The sequence below is a fragment of the Podarcis filfolensis genome, assembly GCF_964270895.1.
Source record: "Podarcis filfolensis genome assembly, chromosome: Z".
NCBI classification, from domain to species: Eukaryota; Metazoa; Chordata; class Lepidosauria; order Squamata; family Lacertidae; genus Podarcis; species Podarcis filfolensis.
In genome coordinates this window covers 47,202,108-47,229,245 of record NC_139617.1, presented here as the reverse complement: position 1 = coordinate 47,229,245, position 27,138 = coordinate 47,202,108, and the positions used below count along the sequence as shown (strand labels likewise).

At 46.0% G+C, this 27,138-nt stretch overlaps 1 protein-coding gene across 1 annotated transcript in view; it reads right to left on the bottom strand.

Moving 5' to 3' along the window:
- Positions 1-1,659: 1,659 nt before the first annotated feature.
- The window catches only part of CIZ1 (CDKN1A interacting zinc finger protein 1), a 35,057-nt gene continuing 9,578 nt past the window's right edge, over positions 1,660-27,138 (bottom strand). Inside the window, exons 3-15 of the mRNA XM_083597311.1 lie at positions 26,088-26,260; positions 24,750-24,894; positions 23,544-23,598; positions 22,123-22,202; positions 20,884-20,963; positions 19,735-19,917; positions 18,214-18,344; positions 17,117-17,201; positions 14,850-14,963; positions 11,220-11,426; positions 6,706-6,763; positions 4,082-4,203; positions 1,660-2,349 (exon numbers count right to left, since the gene is read on the bottom strand). Coding sequence (XP_083453437.1) covers positions 2,059-2,349; positions 4,082-4,203; positions 6,706-6,763; positions 11,220-11,426; positions 14,850-14,963; positions 17,117-17,201; positions 18,214-18,344; positions 19,735-19,917; positions 20,884-20,963; positions 22,123-22,202; positions 23,544-23,598; positions 24,750-24,894; positions 26,088-26,260 — 1,724 coding nt within the window. The 3' untranslated portion in view covers positions 1,660-2,058. The remainder of the gene's footprint in view (positions 2,350-4,081; positions 4,204-6,705; positions 6,764-11,219; positions 11,427-14,849; positions 14,964-17,116; positions 17,202-18,213; positions 18,345-19,734; positions 19,918-20,883; positions 20,964-22,122; positions 22,203-23,543; positions 23,599-24,749; positions 24,895-26,087; positions 26,261-27,138) is intronic.

The following is a 27,138-nucleotide window of genomic DNA, read 5'->3' as shown; positions in this document are numbered from 1 at the left end:
AAACACCCGGTATTCTTTGCAATAATCCTAGGAAAAACTAAGCGGTCCACCAGAACTTGGGCTATGGCCCACAGATACCTTCTGCAACAGGGTGTACTCTGCAGTAAGAGTATTTAGGACCAGTCTTTCTCAGCTGAACCATGGTGTTGACATGTTTGCTATCTTCTGAAGCTGTACTAAATGAATCCACTGTTTACGAAAATGGTTGTCTTTACTATTTCTAAGAAAAGATAAACGTGGATTAAGTATGGAGTATATTGCATCTGGCCTCCATTTGTTGTTTGTCTTTCACTGCCCCCCCCAATCTTGGGTGGCACACTCCTGATTTAGTGATTTGTGTAAAAGCATTGCCCGCTTTTCTCTAGTAATTCCTGGTTGTAGCTCAAGAGGAGGAATGTGAGGAACTTGAAGCCCTCTCCAGCTACTCTTGGACTCTTTAACTCCCACCAGCCCCAGCCAGGAATGATGGGGATTATAGTGTAGCAATAACTGGAGGGCCGGGGATTCCTCATCCTTGCTCTACAAAGAAGCCAGTACCTGTAGATGACCAGTATTTTTCTAACTTGAGTCTCCAGCTGTTGTTGGACCACAACTCCCATTATTCCCAGTGAGCAGGACCAGTGGTCAGGCATGATGGGAGTTGAGATCCATGGCATTAGCAATGTTTCCGGATCACAATGGGATTGGACTCTTCAGTCATTGCACTTGGGAATGATGTCAGTTTGTTGCTATGAAGTTCTAACTCTGTGTCACCGTTTTAAGCCTGTGAAATTTCTAATTATCATTGTAATCTCACGATAAGAGCTCAAAGACCAATTTTAGCCTGAATAACCTCCAACGTTTCTAAAGATGCAACTTTTAATAAATCAAGAGTGATTATGCAAAAAGTCTCTGTGGGTGTTCTGTTTCAGTGGGATCTATTCTAATCCAGCCCCATTTCAATGTAACGCTAAAAAAATTACATAGAACCGTAGAGTTGGAAGGGGACCATGAGGGTCATCTAGTCCAACCCCCTGCAATGCAGGAATCTTTTGCCCAATGTAGGGCTCGAACTCACAATCTGAGTTGCTTCTATGAACATAGGCTTAAAATGCACGTGTCAGTTACACCTGAGATTGGAGAAAGGGAGCGTGTGACACACCAGGTTCTATTGAGAGCTGGAGTCCCATCAGCCCCAGTCTGAACAGCCAATAATCTGGGGTGTTGGGATCCAATTAACAAATGGAGGGCCACATATTCCTCAAATACCCAGCTTTCCCCTGCCACACTGTATTTGCAAAAAATGCAAAATATTTTAGTGGCTCTATTAAAAAGCAGGAAGTTGAGGTGGAAGATCATACGCTGGATGCTTTAAATGACTTAAGGAGGAGGAATTCTCTACACCAGCCTTTCTCAACCTTGGGTCTCCAGCTGTTGTTGGGTCACAACTCCCACCATCCTTGACTACTGGGACTGCCCACTAGGGATGGTGAGAGCTGTGACCCAACAACAGCTGGAGCCCCAAGGTTGAGAAAGGCTGTTCTACAGAGTGCTTTTCCTGGTCCAGCGGGTTCAAGGACTGCCACGAAGAGAAATGCTCACAGCGATCCTGTTATCGAGTAGATATGCAAAGCCATGGATCCACCCCACCCTTAAATCCTTCAGAACAAAAACAGCAACAAAACTACAGCATACTTTTATTTCTCTAAAAGGAGATGACAAGGGGGAAAAGATGGTGGGGGGGACAGAAAAGGAATAAGGCTTTTCCAGCAAAAGAAAAAAAAAACGAATTAAGCTCCCCCCCCCACCAAATAGGCAGCTTAATCTGGCCCTCTACCTAGCCAACCAGCTATGATGAAAAGAGGGCGTCCGCTTCCTTTCCCTGGCCTCAGCCTTTTGCAGATGCACCTGCTCCAGCATCTGCCGAGACCCTCCCTACAACCATGGAACTCTTCCACCTTCACAGGAAGTCCTGATCCTTCCCTACAGCAGCAGCGGCCTGTCTCCCCAAGGAGCTATTGCTAGCAGCCGGGAGATGGCCCTTTCACCTCCTCCACGATGGGCAGCGCTCCACACATATCATCTATTCAAATTGTGACTCTGCTCTGCAGCGGAAGCCTCTTCTCCTGAAGACTGACATGCTTCCATTAACACCGTGATTTGCTTTCCTACACTAGGAGCCTCTGTTTTACAATCCATCTTGTCAATGGCGGCGGCAGCAGCAGGAGCAGCAGCAAGAGCAGCAGCAGGAGCAGCAGCAGGAGGAGGAGGAGTCGGAGTCGGAGTCTGCAGGCCGCTCAGCTCCTGCTGGGGATTATTGGATTTGTCCACAAATGCAGTAGCAGGCTGGAGTCTCATGGCTTTGTACCGCTGCAATTGAAAATAAAAGGAATTCAAGGTTACTGGTAATCTGGTCCCCAGTGTGAGGATGCTGCCCCACAAACGTGTGGTGGACAAACCTGCACAACAGCAGCTGGGAGCAACTCCTCCCTCAAGAGGGTCTCTACCCTTGATAGCCAGTGTGCCTGAGGCAGTCCTAGGGGAACACAACCCAGCACTGTGCTTTATTTTTACCAAAGATGCATGCTAGTCCTCATGGCTTCAGATAAATCTGTGGGGAGTGTAGAAGAGAGGTGGTGCTGAGTAAGATTTCCAGTGGTTGGGGAGTCAAGACTTCAGGGTCCTTCAGGGCCCTTTGACCTTTAGTGACAAGCAAGACCAAATTTATATAGTAGGTATTGCAGAACTGGGACGCGGGTGGCGCTGTGGGTTAAACCACAGAGCCTAGGACTTGCCGATCAGAAGGTCGGCGGTTTGAATCCCCGCGACGGGGTAAGCTCCTGTTGCTCGGTCCCTGCTCCTGCCAACCTAGCAGTTTGAAAGCACAAAGTACAAGTAGATAAATAGGTACCCCTCCAGTGGGAAGGTAAATGGCGTTTCCGTGCGCTGCTCTGGTTCGCCAGAAGCGGCTTAGTCATGCTGGCCACATGACCCGGAAGCTGTACGCAGGCTCCCTCGGCCAGTAAATTGAGATGAGCGCCGCAACCCCAGAGTCAGCCACGAATGGTCAGGGGTCCCTTTACCTTTTACTGCAGAACTGGTTGTGCATTTTTGCTGCATAATTTTTCAGGTTTTAGCATGAAATATGCACCAGTTCTCCACTGTACATTTGCTGCCAAATGGGTAGCATCACACGTAACAAGTTTGACAGTTACTGACACTGTCCAATGTAACACAGAGACACTCAGACTAGTCTGAAGAGAGAATGGGAACTGAGTTAACCTGAAATCTGAATCATTCCTCGGGGGCAACCCCATGGTTTGTGCATTACAGCACTTAATCCCAGAAGCAGTAAACGTGCAAGTACTGTATGCAAAGTCTCTGCTCTTCAGGAAAAGCTACAGCTGCCACATCATTGATTTCAGCGTAACCTAAATCACAACTTGGGACGCGGGTGGCGCTGTGGGTTAAACCACAGAGCTTAGGACTTGCTGATCAGAAGGTCGGCGGTTCAAATCCCCATGACGGGGTGAGCTCCTGTTGCTTGGTCCCAGCTCCAGCTAGGTACCGCTCCAGCGGGAAGGTAAACGGCGTTTCTGTGCGCTGCTCTGGTTCGCCAGAAGCGGCATAGTCATGGTGGCCACATGACCCGGAAGCTGCACGCCGGCTCCCTCAGCCAGTAAAGCGAGCTGAGCGCCGCAACCCCAGAGTTGGTCACAACTGGACCTAATGGTCAGGGGTCCCTTTACCTTTACCTTTAATCACAACTAACTTGTCTCATAGAGAACTTAGTCTGGAATCAACCCCTTATAAATCATTTGGTCACATGCAGTTGGCCAGGATCCTTAATGGAGAGAAGGACCATTCCTCTTGGGAAAGCAGACGGAATGGACAATATGACACAGCAGGACTGTCAGCCAGTGGGACAGACACTGATCTAGAAGCACAGAGCAGGCATTGGAGGAAAGGCTTGTAGTGGCAAGACAGCAGGGGCGTAATAGGAAGGCATTATGAAGCCTGGAGCCTAAAGGTTGAAGCACAGGAGGAGCCCGTGGGGGGGGGGGGAGTCAGAGCAGACAGACATGGCAGAAGAGGGTCTCACCTGGAGATTCTCAAAATGCATCAGGGATTTGCAGTGGGCAAGTTGGGCAGCAGAGTCGCTATGGCAGAATTTGTGGCACAGCCGGCAGAGGAAGCCTACCACAGGGACCAGAAAATCCAGGCCTGTGAAATGAGGGAGGGGAAGTCACAGATCACACTGAACAGAACCAAAATGAATTAATAAAAGCTCCTCCCCCCCCCATAAAGCATTGTGTGATACATAAATACAGGAAGCCCACAACTTACATCCATTTTTAACTTGTGCACATTCAGCTTTATGTGCTTAGCAAAAACATAATAAATAAATAAAATTAAGGGGCAGAAAAGGGGTTGTGTGTCTGAAATCCCACCTGGCATTGCACCCAATGTGCTTTGACTATGCGCCATTTTGGCTTTAGGCGCAGTCCCCCAAACGTAATCCCTGTTTAAGTCGAAGCATTACAGCATATGTGAAAAAGGGTAGGGGGATTTATTTATTTAATATTTTTAAAGGCAACGTTGCTCTTGTTAAATAAGGAAAGCTTTTATATATATACAGTGGTGCCTCTCAAGACGAAATTAATTCGTTCCGCAAGTTTTTTCTTCTTGCGAGTTTTTCGTCTTGCGAAGCACCGTTTCCCATAGGAATGCATTGAAAATCAATTAATGCGTTCCTATGGAGACCGCTTGCCAGGCTGGCGGTGCGGAGAAGGGCTTTTCTCCCCACCGCGAGCCTTCAGGACAGGTACGGGAACAGAGGGGAAGGCGCGCAGCGCTTCTCCTCTGTTCCCGGGGCTTGCGGTGGGAGGAGGGTTTTTCTTCCCCACCGCCAACATTCAGAACAGCATTCTGAATGTTGGCGGTGGGAAGGAAAACCCTCCTCCCACCGCAAGTCTTCAGGACAGCCATCCGAAGGCTGGCGCGGGGAGAAGGTCTCTCCGCCCCACCGGCAGCCTTCGGAGGAGCCTTCCGAAGGCTGGCGGCGGGAGGAGGTCTCTCCGCCCCACCGGCAGCCTTCGGAGCAGCCTTCCAAAGGCTGCTGGTGGGGCGGAGAGACCTCCTCCTGCCGCCAGCCTTCGCAGCAGCCTTCCAAAGGCTGGCGGCGGGAGGAGGTCTCTCCGCCCCACCGCCAGCCTTCGGAGGAGGTCCGAGGACAGTGGGGAAGACGCGCTGTGCTTCCCCGCTGTCCTGGAGATTTCCCTATGGGCTTTCGTCTTGCAAAGGAAGCCCATAGGGAAATTCGTTTTGCGAAGCGCCTCCAAAACGGAAAACCCTTTCGTCTAGCGGGTTTTTCGTCTTGCGAGGCGTTCGTCTTTCGGGGCACCACTGTATATATAGAGAGAGTGCTTTCTGCTCACTGTAGTCCAGTTGCACAGCCGATAATCAGGCAGCTCTTTCTAGCAACTGGAACAAATGGAAAAGTGCAAAAACACAATTTAAATAAAAAAGAGTAGGTGTTACTGCTGCAACCCTCCTGAGCACACATATGATCTCCATTGAAATGACCGACAAAACTAGCAGGAGGGAGGCAAACTTTTGTATCAACACCCAGAAGCGCAAGTAATGGCAAATGGAGTGTTGTCAGAATTCTTCAATTAATCTAAGGAACTAGACAGAGATGTCATTTATCCCCTCTGATCTTTGCTATTTCTATTGAACCTTTGGCTATAGCAATAAGCAAAAATGTACATATTCATGGGATCTAATATGGCTCTTTAAATACTAAGGTAATGTTTTATCCAAATGATGTGGTCCTCCCTTCGCCTCACCCTGTGAAATCTTATAAAGAAGTCATAAGGTTATTATCTTGTTACAGGGAAATAACAGGGTACAGTATAAAATAAATTACAACAAATCACGAGTGGCTTGGTCGGAACATTTCAAATGAAAATTTAAGAGATAATGAATGGATAACCAAAATACAGTGAAGAAATAAACACAGAATTAGATATCTGGGAATATGGGTTACAAACAAATTAGAATATATAGTAAAGATTAATTACCAAAAGCTGTTTTGTGAGTTGGGAGAAATCACTGGAATTTTGGAATTCCTTATCTATCTCATGGTATGGGAGAGTATTTACTGTAAAAACGACTGTCCTACCCAGAATTTATTTATACTCCTAAACATTCCGTTAGTATTCCACCTGAAATACTGTCAAAATGGCAGAGATTGATACAGCATTTCATATGGAACAAAAAACCACTGCCCAAAACTCTGTATAAAAGAAACAAGCAGCAGCGGTATGGCAGCACCCAGAATAAATGGTTATTATCGCGCAACAAAACTGGCTATGTTAAAATAATGGTTTAAAGAATTGGAGGAGGAAGAAATAACAATAAAGAGAAACCTTAAATATCTGCTGCTTTAAAGAAAACTATTGGGAATCTTACTTGGAAAGCCTTCCCTCAGTATTAGCTACTGTAAGAGCCTGGCCTGAAAGTGAAAAAAGGTTATCTATGGGCCTATTGCCCTTATTGTCCCCGTTTTATAATGAATTTCTAAATCTAGGGTAGTTACAAGATTTCAAGCAATGGCAAAATACTGGTTTAGAAAGCATAAATATGGTGTGGAGGGGTTGTAGTAGCAGGAAGTAATAAGACGAAAGAGCCCCAAGCCAGCAGCAATTGTGATGGTTTCCTTACCATAGATGGTACCTGGAGAGTACTCCTCACTCCCTCCAGAATCTTCCAGTGCTGCTTCCTTCAGCCCAACATGCATGGAAACAAGAAATGGGAATAAGAGAATTGTGGGGTTGGAAGGGACCCCAAGCGAGGGTCATCCATTCCACGGTGAAGGGAAGCTCCTGTGCAAACTAAAGCTGAGGTCACAAGAGCATTCCACAAAATCACAGAACCAGAGTTGGAAGAAATCCCCCTCTCCAAGAGTCATCTAGCCAGACACTCTGCAACGCAGCAGGGGGAAATTTCCAATACACATGCATTTACATGAATGCTGTAACAGGCAGTCAGATGCAGCTCCTGAAAAAGTGGCTACCAGGATCCCATCTGGAACTGTGGGGATCCATTCCAGCCTCCATTTCTCTCTTTCCACCTGCCTGCCTGCCTCGCTCTCCCTTGTTGGTGTAATGTGAACAATGGGTTAAATCGCACAGCGCCTGGTCTCATGCCTTAATTCCTCATGTCTGGATGTTCTGAGATAAGGGTGCCAGGTGCACTGGGTTACCATAGCAACACTTTTTTTTAAAAAAAAGTATTTTTATTAAAGATTTTCTTGATTTACAAAAGTATGTGCAATGTCTCTCTCTTGTATTTTTTCCATGTAATAGTTTTACAAATCAGCCTCATTTGTTGAGACATTAGGAAGGAAAGGGGGGGAGGGGGGAAGATGGGTGGGGGTTGGGTAAGATGACGATGTTTCTATTTTACTTACTATATGTAGGGTTTGGTGTCAGCGTTGCTTGTGCAGGTTCTCTGCTGTTCACTTGTGTTCCTTTGGTGGTGAGAGAGGTTGGGGTCGGCTTAGGGTGTGGCTGTTCATTTGTGGTTGGCTGTGGTGGTCTTTGTTTTCATGTGTGAGTGGGGTGGATGAGTGTTTTGGTTCAGGTTAGCTATATTGATTTGTATGCTGTTGGTGGATTTTTGTTGTTGTCTTGTTGGGCTGTGTGTGTGATAAAGGGAAGCCATACCGGGGTGAAGGCGTCTTCTTCTATTTGTCCCTGTGTCAGTTTCAGTTTACTGGTTAATTTTTCTAGTAAGGCTGTTTCCCATACTATTTGGTACCATTGGTCCATGCTTACTCCTGACAGGTCTCTCCTGTGTCTGGCTATGATGTTTCTGGTTGCTGAGAGTAGGTAGGTTATGAGTTCTTTGTGATATGAGTGGGCATTATTATCTTGGAATATGTTTAGTAGGGCCAGTTCTGGGGTGATTTCTAATACTTGCTTGGTTATTTTTGCAAATCCAACTATTCTGGACAACAACCAAACAAGAAATATGTAAAAAAACAAAAACAAAACATCAGCACTTGTTGAGTCATTCCCCCTCCCATTGGTTCAGGAATGTAGAGACGGGTATAATCTTCTCTAGGGCACTGCTTTCATGATACCTTGTCTACCGTAGTTTTCACTCCATAACACACATTTTTTTTCTCCAAGAAAGTAAGGGGAAATGTCTGTGCGTGTTATGGAGCGAATGCTTCCCCCGCTCCGTGGCTCGCTTTGAAACAGCAAAGCGGGAGAAGAGCCGCTGAGTGGGGAGGAGAGAGGGACAGAGAGCCTGCTTCTTTAAAGGAGCAAACCGGGAGAGGAGAGGTTGGCTCCTTTAAAGCAAGCAGGCTCTCTGTCCCTCCCTCCTCCCCACTCAGCTCGCTAAATAGCAGGAAAGATTTTCAGCTCCCTAAGCCGGGGGGGGGGGGAGGAGGGAGAGAAGCAGAGCCTGCTTGCTTTAAAGGAGCAAAGTGGGAGAGGAGAGGAGCCTTCTCCCCTGATACCCCTCTTCTTCATTATTAGCAGCATCCTTCTCCACCCACCCCACGTGTGCTACTTGTCCCTTGAGTGCTTTTCCTTCCCTCCCCACTCAAAACGTGGTTACAAAGCACAGATCCACATGGATCCTCAGGATTTTTGCACTGGGTCACCCCAAATTCACCATCAGATCACATAGCATGTCCATGGCTACAGTTTGCACCAAAAAAATCAAGCACCCACTGTTCCCAGGGGCCGCAGTGGTGCAAAAACTTGGTTACAAACATGGATCCACATGGATCCTCAGGATTTTTGCATTGGGCTACCCCAAACTCACTGTCAGATCACATGTCTGTGGCCACAGCATGAACCACAAAAATCATACATCCACTGTTTCGTTTAGAATATTTTTTTCCTTGTTTTCCTCCTCTAAAAACTACGTGCGTGTTATAGAGCGAAAAATACGGTATGTCCTGCCCTCTTTGCTGTCAGGGTCTGACTCTGAATCTGTGAGAGTCAGGGGAAGCAGGTGTGGGCTTTACACAGCAGCATTAGCTAGCATGATGACAGTGCAAGTGGGTCTCTCTGCACATGTAACTTTACTTCAGAGACCAGAAGCACTATATCTAGTAGACAGAGGTGTCTGGCTTTGTCTTGTCTTTGAACCTTGTGGGAGATCAGTTTTTCCCCTTAACTGAGGACTCTGGAAGAAGCTGTTCCGCTGAGAGCAGGAAATCTCTAGACTCTGCTGGGGCTCCACATACTCTGCTGGTAAATCACACTGGATGAGGTGTGGTGAACTACCAACTGAATTCCACAAGTCACCAACGTTCTTCCCACCGACCTAGCTGCTCGCAGACACATGCAGAAGTTGGGGGAGACTGCGGAGACACAGGAAAGGCCTCCCCATGCAGCTTCCCCCCACACTTTGCCAGCCGACAGTTAGCACAAAGGTGGGCAAGACCGTCTCCCATCTCCATTGATCCATTTCCTGCTCAAGGAAGGACCAGGGACTGAGGGAGGTGCTGCAAATAAGCAGTGGCCCCTTGCAGCCAGACCTGGGAGATAATCCAAAGTAATTTGGGCTCTATGTGATTTTTACCTTATGCACTGGTTTTGGAACCTAACCTCTGTGTTAAGATGCGAGTCCACTGCACTCCATTACTTGGAGGAAAGCATGAATGTGTGCCAAGCTTTTTGACCAGGAAACACAATGCCCTAAATGCACCAGGTGTGCTGATAAGCTACAGCACTAATGGATAAACCAGGACAGCCTGTTCTGTGAGACAGGACAACTAATGACCTCTGCACCTAGCCTTGTATAATAATAATAAATAATAATAATAATAATAACAACAATAATTTATACCCCACCCTTCCCAGTTTAAAAACCTGGCTCAGGGCAGCTAACAGCAAATATAAAACATTGATTAAAACGCGACTTAAAAAACAACATAAAATGCAGCATCAATATCAATAAAATTCAAAAATTCAGGGGTCATTGGGGGGGACGGGACCCAGTCAGTAGACATCAAATGATCACCAGGGCTAACTGGCCAAGTTGGTCCTACTAGGGCCAGCAAGGAGACCAAGATGAATTTAAATGTCTTGAAGCAGAAGGAGCCAGCCAACCTAGTGCTCTCGAGATATTGCTAGGCTACAATTCCCAGATTGAAGGTGTTCTCAGTAGTGGCACCATGACTGCGGAATGTGGTTCCCTCATAGGGTCAGCTGGTGCCAACCTAGATGGGTTTCTGTCACCACTGAAAAAATTAATCTGTGCACCCTGGCCTTTCAGTTACAATTAGGACCTATGATATCACCTTACCACATATGGAATTCCCATTCTGCATTTGTAAGAAGTCAATCTTTTAGTGTGGCTGCACCCACACCTTGGAACTCCCTGCTTATTGATATCAAGAAGGTGCCTTCACTTTATATTTTTTGATGTCTGCTAAAAAAAAAAAAAGGAATGTTTACCGACAAGCCTAACCCAGATGTTTAGAAAGTTGATCCAAGTTTTAATTAGTTTTTAGCTTATTGTTATTTTAATTTTTTGTATGTTTTAAATAATCGTTATTTTTGTGATACTTTTATTGTTTAGCTCTTTTTACAGCACAAGCAGCAAACAATAATGCATGGTTTAGTGTTACATCCAAATTCAGGGGTTGGTTTGTTGTGCTCCAAACAATGATGATAATATATTTATTTATACTCTGGCCTTTTTCCCTAACAGGGCTTATAGATTTATTTATTTTTAAAAAAAGATTTGCTAAAAACATAGAAAAACCAATAAAAAACAATTAAGCATTGATAGAATTAAAACTATATACCTATATATATTTAAAGCATACCAAAAATTACAATAAAAAGAAACCGTGATTCCTACACCAAGATTTCATATTCTGATTTGGTGGGAAGCAATCTACAATGGCCCAGTTTGAATGTAACACCAAGCTAGGAATTATGGTTTGCTGTGGGTCCCCAGAAGTTGTTGGACTACAACTCTCATCATCCCTGACCACTTGTCATGCTGGCTAGGAATGATGGGAGTTGTAGTCCAACAACATCTGGGGACCTACAGGTTGAGAAACACTGTGCTAAAGGAACAGAAAACCATGATTTTGAGTGACATGCAACCAGTGTCACTGTAGCAACCAAATGAGCCTTTTTCGGTTGCCAGTTGGGCACATCCAATGCAGCCACTGCTGCACTCCTTCTTGGAAAACATACCTGCTTGATGAGAGACTCTTCCTTATCCAGCTGTCCAGAGGCTCCCTCTTCTCCAGCATTTCCCTGCTGCTGCTCCTCTTCTTCCTCCTCCTCCTCTTCCTCCTCTTCTTCTTCTTCCTCGTCATCTTCAAAGCAGCCAACAGCATCGACTGTTATGAGCTCCTCAGAATCCTCCGGCCCAGCCTGCTCCTTCTCCCCCAACTTCACCTGGCCAGACACAACAAAGGGAAGGTGAGACACAGGAAGGACAAGTCTCTTAAGAGGCTAGAATCAAAGGGATGCACACGTACAACTCTCACCACCTACATCTTCCACTCCCTAGTGTAATGGCATTCCACACTGGTATGCAGGCTGAGACCCTACCTGCCTGCGGACTGTCTCGCCAGAGTGGTGCATGCTCTGGTTATCTCCCGCTTGGACTACTGCAATGCGCTCAACGTGGGGTTACCTTTGAAGGTGACCCGGAAACTGCAATTAATCCAGAATGCGGCAGTTAGACTGGTGACTGGGAGTGGCCGCCGGGACCACATAACACCGGTCTTGAAAGACTTACATTGGCTCCCAATACGTTTCCAAGCACAATTCAAAGTGTTGGTGCTGACCTTTAAAGCCCTAAACGGCCTCAGTTCAGTATATCTGAAGGAGCGTCTCCACCCCCATCGTTCAGCCCAAACATTGAGGTCCAGCGCCAAGGGCCTTCTGGCGGTTCCCTCATTGCGAGAAGTGAGGTTACAGGGAACCAGACAGAGGGCCTTCTCGGTAGTGGCGCCCACCCTGTGGAATGCCCTCCCATCAGATGTCAAGGAAATAAGCAGCTATCTTCTCTTTAAAAGGCATCTGAAGGCAGCCCTGTTTAGGGAAGTTTTTAATATTTAATGCTGTATTGTTTTTAACACTTGACTGGAAGCCGCCCAGAGTGGCTGGGGAAACTCAGCCAGATGGGCGGGGTATAAATAATAAATTATTAATTATTATTATTATTATTATTATTATTATTATTATTATTATTATTATTATTATCATCACACAGATCCCACCAAGGGGCAAATAAACAAAACAGCCTTAAACAACGTTTATAAAGTGTGAAACTAACATGCAGAAGCCACTTGCTCCGTTTGACTGACAGAAGCTTGGTCTAGCCCAGGGATAGGGAGCCTGTAGCCTTCCACCGGTTCTTGAACTACAGTTCCCATTATTCCTGAGTACTGGCCATGCTGGAAGGGGCTGATGGGACATGGAGTCCAGCAACCCCTAGAACATCATAGGTTTCCCATTCCTGGAATAGCCCAAGGATGACTAACAGCAGACATTTTTTTCTGGGGTGTGTGTTAATATTTCCCAGGGCAGCGGCGTACTCTCTCAGTAGTTCCACCAGCCTAAGAAGCTGGTGTAATGTCAGTCGCATTGCCCAGCAACCGCATGCAGAGTGTGAGGCCAAACAAACAGAAGTCTCAGACGTGGCAGAGTCAGAATACGAAGTCAAGTCTGTTCCGAGGGTTGGGCAAGCAGCAATCCACGTAGTCAGACCATTCAGATCACAAAGCCAAGAGTCCAGATGGAAACTCTTGTCTGCTGAGAGCTCTGTTTAAGAAGGCTGAAGCCAGCTGGTTCTCATCAATGCCTTCTCCTCTGAGTCACTGGAGGTTAATCAGCTGCAGGTGGAGTCACTCTGCCTTCTCCCTTTCCAGGATGCTGTTCAGCGGGTGAAGGTGACTCCTGGCCCATGACAGGTAATGACAGCTTAAATGTAGTATAAATACCGACAACTGGGAAACACTGGCCTGCGAATGCTCCAATTGGAGAACAGCCTTTACCAAAGGTGTCGTGGGCTTTGAAGACACTTGAACTCAGGATGAAATGGAGAAACGAGCTAAGAGGAAGGCACGCTTGGCAAACCTTCACTGTGATCTACTCCTGCCCAGAAACGTATGTCCCCACTGTGGAAGGATGTGTGGATCCAGAATTGGCCTCCACAGTCACTTACAGATACACTGTTAAGACAGTTTTCATGAAAGACAATCTTACTCGGCCACAAGTGATGGCCAAAGAAGATTATATTGCTGTTAACCCATTCTGGGACCCTTACCACAAAGGGGCAAGTAAAAAATCTAATCAAAGTAAACAGGCCAGGGTCCCAGCAAGAGAACCCACAAGTCCTTGCAGTCTTGTGCACCTACAGGCCATAAAGCCCACAGACAGCATATTCTCCTGGGAGGGTCCATAGATCAGTGCTAGGACACTTGCTTTTCTTCCAAAAGTTCCCAGGTTCAATCCCCAGCATCTCCAGTTACAAAAAAGGCCACGTAGAAAGTGACAGGAAAGACCTTCCCCTGCCAGAGACCCTAGAGCAGTGGTTCTCAAACTGTTTTCTCTGGTTGAAACAAAATTTAAAAAAAAAATCCTTCCAGTAGCACCTTAGAGACCAATTAAGTTTGTCACTGGTATGAGCTTTCGTGTGCATGCACACTTCTTCAGATACACTGAATCAGAAGTCACCAGACCCTCATATATAGTGAGAGGGTATTACTCAGAAGGGTGGTGGGAATGGGTGATTGGCTGATAGGTGTGGTAAACCTGTTGACGACTGTTAATGACTGCAATGGTCTTACAGGGAAAAGCAATGGGTGAGATGGCTAAAAATGAGATAAGAATCCAATGTCTCTATTCAGACCAAGTCTCTCCATGGTTTTAAGTTTCACATTTTAAGAATAAAAATTTGTTTGTGCCACTCCAAATTTTTTATTGGTAAAAAATACACTGGGGGGGGGGGGGACTACTTTATAATATGACCCCGGGACGTCCAGAAAGTATAAAACAAGGCAGCTACATAAGAACACAAATCATTCCTACACACTTGATGCTCTTGCTCTCATTTTGAAAATAAATTTACCCATATTCTGCAAATACAAAATCTCATACTATCCGACACTGAAATGTTTAAATGTTTCTTTGATTGTCCTTGAATTTTCCTGCCACACTTGCCATCCTTCTCCTGACACACCAGTGTGGCACACGACACGCCCTTTGAGAGCCACTGTCCTAGACAGCTGCTGCCTGTCACAGTAGATAATATTAAAGCAGATGGACAATTAAGTCTGGGAACATAGGAAGCTGCTTTATATTGAGTCAGACAATATAACTGGTCAATCTAGTTCAGTACAGTGGTACCTCAGGTTAAGGACTTAATTTGTTCCGGAAGTCCATTCTTAACCTGAAACTGTTCTAAACCTGAGGTACCACTTTAGCTAATGGGGCCTCCTGCTGCCATTGTGCAATTTATGTTCTCATCCTGAAGCAAAGTTCTTAACCAGAGGTACTATTTCTGGGTTAGTGGAGTCTGTAACCTGAAGCGTCTGTAACCCAAGGTACCACTGTAGTCAACACCGACTGACAGCGGTTCTCTCATTTTCAGGATTTCATAGCCCTACCAGGGATTGAACCTGGAACCTTCTGCACCCAAAGCTGGTGTTTTATCCACTGAGCTAACATCCTCCCCTAAAACCTGCCAGGGCCTCTGATGTTTCTGAGGCACAGCTCTGCAGCAGACACGTGGCCCTCTGCCCACCTGCCAAAGTCCTACCTAGCTCATCCCAACTGCCACCACGTTCCCTGAAGTACAGCTGCCCTTACCTCTTTGGCCTTCTGCTTATGCTCTGGAGACTTCATATGCTCCACAAACTTGCGGGGGGTCTTGAAGTGCCGGCTGCACGCCATGCAAAAGGGTCGGAGGGAGCGTTTGGCAAGCTAGGATAAGAAAACAAAGGGGGGCAGGTAGGAAATAATGTGGCATTTGCTCACAGGAAGCCTTCAAGCACACTTGATTTGATGCCACCTTAAATACCAGGCTCCTTCGGGAGGAAGTGCAGGATATATATAAAGGAAGATTTTTTTAAAAATAACAGCATCAGCTCAAGCCCACCTCATTAGATGCACAGAGGACACCTTTACATGCACATGGATGTGAAGGGGGGAAACGGAAAGGCTGGGGTTACACGGCAATGGAATTCCAACAGTACAGTCTGAAACTTGTAATTATTGCAGCTTAAATGTATCCAAAGGACTGTTCATAACAGCAGTAATTAATTAACAGAACTGAACTAGCAATTCAGGAATTAGCCAACTGACAAAGTTATTGAAGGTGAGTTATTCAAGGTTTTCTTTTATCACTGATAAAGAGGCCTTGGTGGCTGATGGATGAGAAGCAGGAAGAAAGCAAGGAGCTAAACTCAAAACTCTTTCAACCAGTATTTTTTTAGCCCAATCTAGAGATTTATTTCGGGCAGCATTTGCATTGGATTTGCGTTGCTGAATACATGAACTTATTCTGTATGTTTTCACTGGTGATATTACTGTCGATCACTCTGAGATGCTTCATAGGAAGCAATCTGTAAGTGGAATTAATAAAACAAATGGAGCTTTAAAAGCGATTATTTTAAAAATACTGCAGACATGGAAATGGTTGAACTTGAATATTACTGCCCGCGTCTGCTGAGGGGAGGGGGAGACCGCAAGAACAAACCTGCAAATATGCCTTTTTCAGAAGGAGTTACTATGTTTTTTGCTCCCTTTTTAACCCAAGAAAGAACCTGCTATATAAGATCAGCAAAGATCCTCCATCAGCAGTGCTATAGTCAAAGACAGATTGAGGGCACCAGGTTGACTAAACAGTCACTACCGTTACTTGTTAAAACTCCCTATGCATGAGCCCATTGTCTTTGTCCATGGAAGAATTAAAGAACCTTTTAATGAGTGTGAAAGAAGAGAGTGCAAAATATGGTCTGAAGCTCAACATCATAAAAACTAAGATCATGGCCACTGGTCCCATCATCTCCTGGCAAATAGAAGGGGAAGAAATGGAGGCAGTGAGAGATTTTACTTTCTTGGGCTCCATGATCACTGCAGATGGTGACAGCAGTCATGAAATTAAAAGACCCCTGCTTCTTGGGAGAAAAGCAATAACAAACCTAGACAGCATCTTAAAAGCAGAGACATCACCTTGCTGACAAAGGTCCATATAGTTAAAGCAATGGTTTTCCCAGCAGTGATGTATGGAAGTGGGAGCTGGACCATAAAGAAGGCTGATCGCTGAAGAATGGATGCTTTTGAATTATGGTGCTGGAGGAGACTCTTGAGAGCCCCATGGACTGCAAGAAGATCAAACCTCTCCATTCTTAAGGAAATCAGCCCTGAGTGCTCACTGGGAGGACAGATCCTGAAGCTGAGGCTCTAATACTTTGGCCACCTCATGAAAAGAAAAGACTCCCTGGAAAAGACCCTGATGTTGGGAAAGATGGAGGGCACAAGGAGAAGGGGACGACAGAGGACGAGATGGTTGGACAGTGTTCTCAAAGCTACCAACATGAGTCTGACCAAACTGCAGGAGGCAGTGGAAGACAGGAGTGCCTGGTGTGCTCTGGTCCAGGGGGTCACGAAGAGTCAGACATGACTCAACAACAAAATGCATGAGCCCGATTTTCTTGGAAACAGCATATTTTGCTTTCGTGTCAGCGCCTTAATTTGCCATTAAAATATTCTCTAATATAAAAAACATTAACCTATCACCTCCCCTGAGGTAATCAGCATTCAACCCCTTCCTTGAACATTTACAGCAGGGGTCAGCAACCTTTTTCCTCCGTGGGCCGGTCCACTGTCCCTCATACCATGAGGCTGGAGTATATTTTTTTTTGGGGGGGGGGGGATGAACCAATTCCTATGCCTCACAAATAACCCAGAGATGCATTTTAAATAAAAGCACACATTCTACTCATGTAAAAACATGCTGATTCCTGGACGGTCCGCAGGCTGGACTGAGAAGGCGATTGGGCCGTATCCAGCCCCCAGGCCTTAGTTTGCCTATCCATTATTTACGGGAAAGAGAAATCTGGGCAAAGAGTTACCTTGTGTTCCTGAGTCCGACGGTGCTTGATCAGGTCACCTGTAAAATGTATCTGGCAGGTGTTACACCACCGCTGCTGGCTCTCTCTGCAAGAACAAGAACATTCCACTAAAACAGCAACACAGCATTATCTCCCACTTGCTCCACTGCCTTTCTATAGTAAAAAAAAAGGCATTCTGCTAGTCAGTCATTTGGGATCTCATACACTGCCTGGTGACACGTCTGGCATCATTGAGAATCTCAGCTCTCCAGGCTGTGGGGCATTTAGAGCACAGTTCTAACCCTCAAACAGGAAACATGCGAAAACACAAAAGACTCAGGAAGCAAAGGGGAGTTGTGAAAATATTACATTCTTAGACCCCCGTTTCCTCAATTCTGCCACTACTAGTTGTCTTGTGTGACAATTTTCTGAACAACATATGAAAGAATGGGGGAATCTGTGGTTCTCTACATGTTGCTGCACTCTCTAACTCCTGGCCATGCTGGCTGGGTCTGAGGGGAGCTGTGGTCCATAACATCTGAGAGGCACCAAATTTGCAAAGTTTGTTGCAGGTTTCAGCTATCCAATAAGGCATGCAGGTAATTTCTACCAAGTCCCTAGGCTAATCAAATGAATCCTGGAGGACATGAAAACAAATCATTTCACCTTTGCACTGCCCCAAGTGGTGCATAGTCTTGCAACAGGAGCCACTAAGGAGCAAAGCTGAAATAGGTGTTTTCATATCCGCTTGGAACAAAAATGAACATGCACAAATCCCAACATACAATTTTGTGCTCTAGAAACTACAGGGATGAGGAATTTGCTCATGAGCTGTGTCTGCTACAGTAAGGGAGAGAAGCAGCCCACACCAGGGTACTGCCCTTGGCCAGAAAAATAAGTTCCTCATTGCTTGCAGAGAACATCAGAACCTGCCATATTGAGTAACTGAAAAGACTCTCCAGCCCTGATTTATTCTTCCTGTGAAGGGATTGGGTGGGTAAACAATCGGTTTGAGAGCTCCACATTCTCCAGTCACAGAATTTTACAGCCTGCACATAGAAGCAGAGCTGGAAGGACCCCGCCCCCCAAGGACTATCTAGTCCAACAAACCAACATACCCATCTTTCTCAGCCAGTGGTTTCTGCTCCTTCACCACAGGCAACAATGAGACAAGGCAGATGTTGCTCATGTGTTGGATCTCCCGAAGTCGCTGCTGGTGCTGAGCTCCTGCCATGTGAGCCTGGAAATTCTGAGAGAGAGAGATATGGAGAGAACATGGAGTAGCCATCATTTGAAACCTAAGCAAATCAGTCTCAGGCTAAGCAAATCAGTCTCTTAAGCTTAAGCCAAGAAAGAGTATTCTCTGTAAGATTGAATATCAATATGCACATCAAGACTTTGAGATTAGACCACTGAAACAGCCCAAAAAACTATCTTGGGGGTGTGCTACCTGCAAGCCCCAGTTAAAGGGCCCCGTCGGGGGCGAACAGCGGCCTCTTGATTACTTGGACTGCCAGGGCGAAACAGGTGCAAAACGCCGGCACCCTGTCTCTACAACTTCATTATCTACAACTTTATTAACATCTATCTACAACTCTACTAGCATCTCTCGGTACTGTGAATAACACCGAACTTACCTTTTGTTGGTATCTTCATGAACTTATCTAAAAGACCGAGTTAAGCATTTGAAAAATCTATTGAAACCAGACATTATAAGTTCATTTTAGGCTGGGTAGTTCGCAAGTCTTTGTGGCTTTGTTTAATGTTTTGTATTTTTCTCAGAAGGTTGATAAAGTATGTATAATTATTGTTCTGTGTATATTGATTGCCAACGTGTTGCATGGGTCGCACTACATCATTTGAAACCTGGCAGGCCTATCCAGTTCAGATGGGCTACTTCAGAAGTGATGAAAGGGGTGACAGGCATGCTCAGAAATACTGGCCAGGATCAGAAATGGCTCCGTAAGGCTGCCTTCCCCCAACGCGATGGCTTCCAGATGCGCTGGGCTCCAGACAGCATTGGCCTGTGATCAGGGATGCTGTGAGTTGCTGTTCAGCAACATATAAAAGGCCTCAGATTGGGAGAAGGCTCATCCAGTGGGATGAGAATGTCAAGCCCCCCTGCAACGTGTTATATGTAGAGTTGCCTCTGAAGATGGTTCAGGAACATCAGCTGGTACAGAATTCAGCGGCCAGGTCGCTCACCAGAGCAAGACGGCTTGAGCATATTACACCAATCCTGGCCCAACTGCACTGGCTGCCAGTTAATTTCCAGGCTCAATTCAAAGTGCTGGTGTTGACCTATAAAGCCTTAAACAGCTCAGGACTGCAATGCAAAACAGAGCGTTTTATGCTGGCGGGGATTCTACACTTTCAATTTTATTTATACTGATACTGTTATTGTGAATATGGATAGCGCTTATGCATTTTTTAAAATGTGAAGTATTTGATATAGATTTTCTTGTCCATTTTTTGTGTGCTTATACACACGCCTATATTTTTACCTACTGCAAGTCACTTCTACAGACAGTAAGCTGTCTAGGAAAGGAATGAATACTGATGCAGGTAAGGAGAGGGAGGGCGGCAGGGTTGCAAAAATCCCGACTTTGCAACTCCTCAGATGAAGCGTGTCTTGTTACCTGTTGGTTGTAGCAGTTAGTCTTGCATATGTAACAGTAGAATTTCAGGGTAGCCTCGGGGCTGCCTCCGGCTGTCCCCATCTCAGAGGTCCAGAAGGCTGGCTTTAGGGCTGTGGTGCTGATAGCTCGGTTCTCGCTGCTCTGCTGAATTGTGACTTTCAGGGAGCCTGCAGAGCTGACCACCTGGAGAAGATTCAAGGACTCAATTCAGGTTGCCCATCAGCCAACTATAATCCCTCAGCTCTGGAGAGTAGTAGAAGCCCATAATTCAGGCCACATCCAGACAGCGGCTATACACTTCCCCACTGTGGAAGGACGTGTGGATCCAGAATTGGCTTCCACAGCCACTTACAGACTCATTGTTAAAACCGTGTTTATGGAAGACAATTACTCGGCTAAAAAGAAGAAGATACATACAGTTTGGGGAGAGAAGGCAGTGTTTACAGGAAGAATACAGAGGCTGCATCTAGAGATTTCTGCATTTGCACACAGAAAGAATTTGGATGGTCATATTTCAGCTTAAAAAGCCAAGGTAGGAAAAAGACTTTTGCCCACGCACAAAGCCCCAGCAAGAACAGGAAGGCTTCAATTAACTAGAGTTTCATCCAAATATATATAAACTACAGGCACATATGAGTGGTGGTACAAGGGAGGCAGTTCCCTCTCTATTAATGCTCTATTAATTTGCCCCCCACCCCCTATCCCAGCTTTCCTTTTAAATGAGTAAGTTTCTAGCATTCTAGGAACCTGAGATGTACAGTTACTGTTTCCCTCATTTCTTGTGAGAAAGTAGCTTTTACCCATGGTTTCCCGGTTTGGACAGAATGAGAAACTATGGTTAATTTGGTTTGCTTGATGGCCCTCTTCTAGGAGAGCATGCTGGGTAAAAGGCTCCTTTGGATCTTTGGTTATTGAGCCAGAGTGTGTTTTTCCATGTTGCTATCTGTGTACACCAGCCTTCCCCACCACGGTGCCTCCAAATGATTTGGACTGCATCTCCCATCAATGCCAGCGAATGATGCCAGCTGGAGGGAACTAGGCTGGCAAAGGATACCGCCCACATTTCCCCAACAGTTTTTAACAAAGCAGCAGAAGAACCTGCTGCTAGTCATCCTCCCTCTCCAGGAGCTAAAGCAGCTTTCTGCTCACCTCCGAAATATTCAGCTCTCCAGAAATGTTCTTTTCCTTGGAAGTATCTGCAGCCAGATTCTCGTTCCCATTGTCTGCCTCTATGAAAGACAGGAAGACAGAAAGAGAATTTAATTTCCTCAGGAGCTTGAGGTGGGAGCTCTCAGGAGCATCACCAATCCCTGAGGTCCCCAACATGGTGCTCACGGGCAGCATGGCACTTCCAGAAACCTCCTGCAGCACCCACCAAATTTTTATTCTGGAGAGTTCCCTCCCTTTGGCTATAAAAAGCAGCACAGCTCTGCTCTCTTTCTCTCCATTCCACAGAATGACTCTGGACCCCATGTGGCCTCAGAAGAATGCACCCATGGGAAAGGACAAAAAAGAAGGGGAAGCAGCTGGAGGGCAGAGTCTGGCCTTGCAGCTGCTTGCGAAACCCCTCCAGAAAAGTATGCCTTTTAAGACTAAGGGCAATTTCCTGGAGACCTGAAAGGAGGTACAGTCATACCTCGGGTTACAGACGCTTCAGGCTGCATTTTTTTTGGGTTGCGTACCGACAAAACCTGGAAGTACCGGGACAGGTTACTTCCGGGTTTCGGCGGTTGCACATGTGCAGAAGCGCTAAATCACGCTTTGCGCATACGCACCGAATTGCAACCCGCACGTGTGCAGACGCACCGCTGCAGGTTGCGAATGTGCATTCCGCACAGATCACGTTCGCAACCCGAGCATCCACTGTATGTCTGATGCATGTCTTTGGCAGGGGCTGTTTGCTGGTGGTGGGTGTTACTGTCCAGCCCTTCCCAGACTCAAATCTAGTAAGAGGAGCAGGAAACATGCAACACACACACACAGACATACACCGGGCAGATTTCTGTACAGCCAGTGGCCTTGAAGAGTCAGGCAGGGCCTAATTGTCTCTGTTCTAGGACTGGAGATTCCATGCACCAGTTGCCTGGCCCTTGCAAGCTGTGATTCACAGTTATTATTTTATTATTTTGTGAATCGCTTCCCATAAAATATATTGAAGCGGTTTCACAGTAAAAGCGTGGACAACAAAAACAACCCCATATGTAAAAATAGTTAAAATCCATTTTTCCTATAAATACGATTCTAAACTAAATACAGATATGGGCTGGGGTGGATATATTTGTATTGCTTTCAGCCTATTGCAAGGCATCTGACTATTTTCCCACAGCTTTTTGATTCTAGACCCTTGGGACTAGTTTGCATGATCCCAGGCAACTGTGAAGCTCTCACCTTCCAGGTGGGATTCTGTGTTGGACTCCTCCACTTGCTGAAGACATGTTGCTTCTTCTGGGATTGTGTCCTCAGCTTCCCTGGTGGGATAAATGGTTTGTTTTTTTAAAAAAAGAAGCTGTTAGTACATTAAATGTGGGAGGCCAAGAAACTGTGCTGCGATGGCCATGACCTTGTATGCACAGCCCAGAATCCAAGGAGGATCCCACACTAAGTAGCAAGATCTGCCAGGATGAATGGTTTGGGATGCAGCCACTGGAAGCCTTAGTAGAAACTGCTGCAGGAGAGGGACTGTGAGCAACATCACAGGAGGGGTTTGTCTGGGACCAAAATGAAACTGTAAAGCTCCCTTGTTACTTTTGCTATTGAAGTTTGGATGTTGCTAATATAATTTTGTTATCTTCAAAGTACTTTTTTGTATATTGTTGTTGTCTTGTTATGTTGCTACAATATTATTTTTGCACGGTTTGGGGTTTTGAAATGTATTCCTGTTTTCTCTGTTGTAACTTGCTTTGAGCAGATTTCTCTCTCTCTCTCTCTCTCTCTCTGTGTGTGTATGTGTATGTGCGTGTGTGTGTGGCAAAGCAGCACACAAATAGAATTAGGAATATATGAATGAATCTCTGGCTTCCAGTACATTTCCGAGCACAATGCAAAGTGTTGGTGCTGACCTTTAAAGCCCTAAACAGCCTCTGTCCAGTATATCTGAAGGAGCGTCTCCACCCCCATCGTTTTACCCAGACACTGAGGTCCAGCGCCGATGGCCTTCTGGCGGCTCCCTCACTGCGAGAAGCCAAGTTACAGGGAAACAGGCAGAGGGCCTTCTTGGTGGTGGCACCTGCCTTGTGGAACACCCTCCCACCAGATGTCAAAGAGAACAACTACCACCAGACTTTTAGAAGACATCTGAAGGCAGCCCTGTTTAGGGAAGCTTTTAATGTTTGATGCATTACTGTATTTTAATATTTTGTTGGAAGCCGCCCAGAGTGGCTGGGGAAGCCCAGCCAGATGGGCGGGGTATAAATAATAATAATAATAATAATAATAATAATAATAATAATAATAATAATATATTATTATTATTATTATTATTATTATTATTATTATTATCTGGCTGAGCTATCTACCCAGACCTCGCCTGGCTGCCACGGCTGACCCTGAGGAAGGCCTCTCTGGCCATGCCACTCCCACTGATGACAGGAAGCTGCTCTGGCATGTATAGGAAAAGTCCCTTCTCCGCCAGATGGTTGTGGCCAACAGAGATCATGCCATGTCCCTGCTGAAGCACAAATGGATCATACCTGCCACTGCAAAGGCAGTGCTTCTGCCACAAGTGGAATGACACCTACAGGGATTCCACCTTGCAAAGCTGTTCTTACAATTCAGCTTGGGGTGCAGAGCCTGGCAACTGCCATCCTTACCTTCTGAGCCGCTTGGCTGCCGGCTCGTCGGCTGAAGAGGATTCTGCCAGAGTCTCTGTGGGCCCAGAAAAAGGAAGTTATTGCTTCAGAGCAGCCAAGTACCCTCTAGAGCGGTGTTTCTCAACCTCAGGTCCCCCCAGCTGTTGTTGAACTACAACTCCCATCATCCCTGACTGCTTTTCCTGCTAGCTACTATTTTGGGGGGTGGCCAGGGAGTCATCCCAATGAGACTAAATGGTGGGTGATTTAGGACAGGTAAGTGGAAGCCCTTATTCACACAACATGTGAGCTAAATAATGGAATTGCTACCAGAAGATGCAGTGATGGTGTGATAGGAATTGTGAGTTCTTAGATATATGTTAAATGGTCCTAAGTGTACCAACCATGCAGGTACATAGATAGCACAGGAAGGCCTGTGACCTGGCTCAGGAACTAAGTATTTATCATTACAAAAGACTGGCCAGGCTCCCCAGGCAATCCAATCAAGTGACCATTAAACAGGTAACCTGGCAGACAGGAGGTAAACGAAACACTCAGATTTCTGCTGTAGACCGCCCTCTCTGTGATGTAGGTATGATGTTTCTGGGGGTGGTCTTGGACTCCAGGGAGGGAATTTAAAATGTCTATATAAGGGCAGGCACACTTTTGTTCTGGGTTCCTCCTCCCTCCTGCGTTGTGGTGGGTGAGGACCCTGTTGCAACAGATCAATAAAGATCAGGCTTACTAGCTGCTTTGCTTCTCAATATTCTCTGGTTGGCCTCTGTTATTTTCTCCTACCAATAGGGAACCTACATAAGGACTCTATATGGGCTCTTGGATATCCCATAAGGGAAAATGGGCAGATTTTTGTTTACAACAATGGTCACTAACCTGGACAGCTTCAAAATGGGATTAAAGAGGTATATAGAGCAGGACAAGGCTATCAATGGCAGGCAGTCCTGATGCCGCCGCCTCCAGAAACATGCCTCTCGATACCAGTCGCTGAGCAACGATATTGAGAGAGGGTTCTTGCTCCCAAGCCCCTCTAGGGGCTTCCCAGTGTCTCTGGCTGGCCACTGTGATAAACAAGATGCTAGATTAAACAAACATTTGGTATGATTCAGCACAACTTATCTCCACCTCCTCATTTTTTAATTTTTATTTTAAAAAACACCTCCCTATTCTGTGTTGCTGGAGAGGAAAAAGCAAACTCAAGTATTCTCCTACCTGGAGGTGGAGAATTTGGCTGCTCAGACCCCTCTTTGACGATAGGCATATCCAGCGCAGGCAGGCTCTCATCCGCTCCTTGGCCCTGAGAGGAGGAAGTTGCAGAATCCACCTCCCGTTTCCTCTCAGAGGTCCTCGAGAAGTCCTGCAGTGGAGAATGCGATGGATCAAGAAAAGAGAGATGCAAGCAATCCGCAGAGCCAGGCTTGCTGGAACTACGTCTTCTTTATTTGTTTGTTTGCATATTAGAACCCCGAGAATGACCAACCAGAAGGAGGTACAAAAGCCATACCTCTAAACATATTCTGTGCATAGAAATTTGTGCTTGGGACTGGAACTGAACTGAGCTCAGTCTTTCCACACAAAAAAGGCTTTTGATCCCATGGAGGAATCCGCTAAAGGGAGGTGCTTTTTTTACAATTCCCTTTTTCTGCTGCAGCCCAACACTGATTCCCCAGCACTCTGGGACTGATTCAGGTGGGTGCTATGTGAGCAAGGAGAAATTTGTTTTTAAAATTGCTGGTGTAGCCTTCTCCAGAGTAGGGCTCTCCATATTTTGCAGGGCTATCAGTTTCATCATCAGCTGATGGGAGTTGGTAGTCTGGAGAAGGATGTTCTAATTGAGGCCTTTGCTGAATCAACAGCCGTTTCATCAGCACCAACTGAGTTTCACTCATGAATCAGTAAGCTGCAGAGTAGCAGTAGAAATAAAAGCCAGAAGCATAGGAGAAGAGATTTCAAAAACAGGCCAAAATTCACCACAACTGAACGTGGGGAAACCAACACAACTGAAAATTGACCACAACAGAACACCCTCCTTGGTGATGTAGGTCTGCCTTCTTCATTTTCAATTTTCAAGAGGAATTTAAAAACATTGTTCAACCAGGCTGAAAGATAACAGTTCCTGGAAACACTGAAATTATTAGCTGTGAGGATACTGTGTGGGTGTTTGTTTGTTTAGGTTCTTCATGTTTTTGGGAGTTTTTCATCAGCATTTTGGTGCCAGCAAGAAGATCAAACCTATCCATTCTTAAGGAAATCAGCCCTGAGTGCTCACCAGAAGGACACATCCTGAAGCTGAGGCTCCAATACTTTGGCCACCTTCTGAGAAGAAAAGACTCCCTGGAAAAGACCCTGATGTTGGGAAAGATGGAGGGCAAAAGGAGAAGTGGACGACAGAGGCCGAGATGGTTGGACAGTGTTCTCGAAGCTACCAGCATGAGTTTGACCAAACTGCGGGAGGCAGTGGAAGACAGGAGTGCCTGGTGTGCTCTGGTCCAGGGGGTCACAAAGAGTTGGACATGACTAAACAACAACAATAACCCAAAATGAGCTCACCTTGCGAAAGGTCTGATTCTGCCGCTGAAAAGGGAGGCCCCCAGGGAAAGCCAGGCGAGTGGGCTTCAAGGAGACCCCAACAGGTGGCGGACCCAAAAGGGAGTGTCTTGTTGCCTGCGGAAAGAACTGCTGGAGCACAGGGGCCGCGGCCATGTTGAAGCCTCTCAAGTTACCTACCAAGGACAGGAAATAGTGGTAGGTGAGTGACACAGAGATACCATGTTAAGTACCAGGCAACTTGAAGACACAAAAGAGAACAAGCCATTTGTGGTTTGGTCACTGCGCCCATGCTCAGGACCTCCTCCTGCTGCTTTTATTTGTATGCCGCCTTTCCATAGCGAAGACTCTGCTCAAGGCGGCATACAACATGAAAAGACTGACACAACTGCAAACATACCAGAAGCAGTAATACACAACACAGTCATACCTCGGGTTAGATGTGCTTCAGGTTGAGCCTTTGCAAGTTATGTTCCGCGGCGACCCGGAAGTAATGGAGCGCATTACTTCCGGGTTTCGCCACTCGCGCATGTGCTCAAAATGATGTCATGCGCATGTGCGGAAGCGGCAAAACGCACAGTCATGTCTTACGTTTTACTCAGGATGTGAATGGGGCTCCAGAACGGATCCCGTTCGCATCCAGAGGTACCACTGTAAACAAAATTCACACAATCACTGTGGAAGTACTCCAAATCAGTTCATGGCTCAGATCCTCTAAGGGCTGCTACACCTTTGCATATATTGGGTTGTAGGCAAACAAGTTCTAGGCAGAGTACAGCCACTGAAATTAAAAGACCCAGTTGGTCATTACTATCCATTTCAGTGGGTCTACTCTGAGTAGGATTAACACCGAATAAAGCCCACGTTCTCTAAACAGCTACCCCCCAAAAGCCAACAACTCATTATTTATATAATGCAGATAGATGCAGATACAAGTACACAGCGCTTCAGTTGGAGGTGTTTAAGATGTAATGATTAAATGGGCACAGGAAATCAGCTCTGAGTGCTCACTGGAAGGACAGATCCTGAAGCTGACGCTCCAATACTTTGGCCA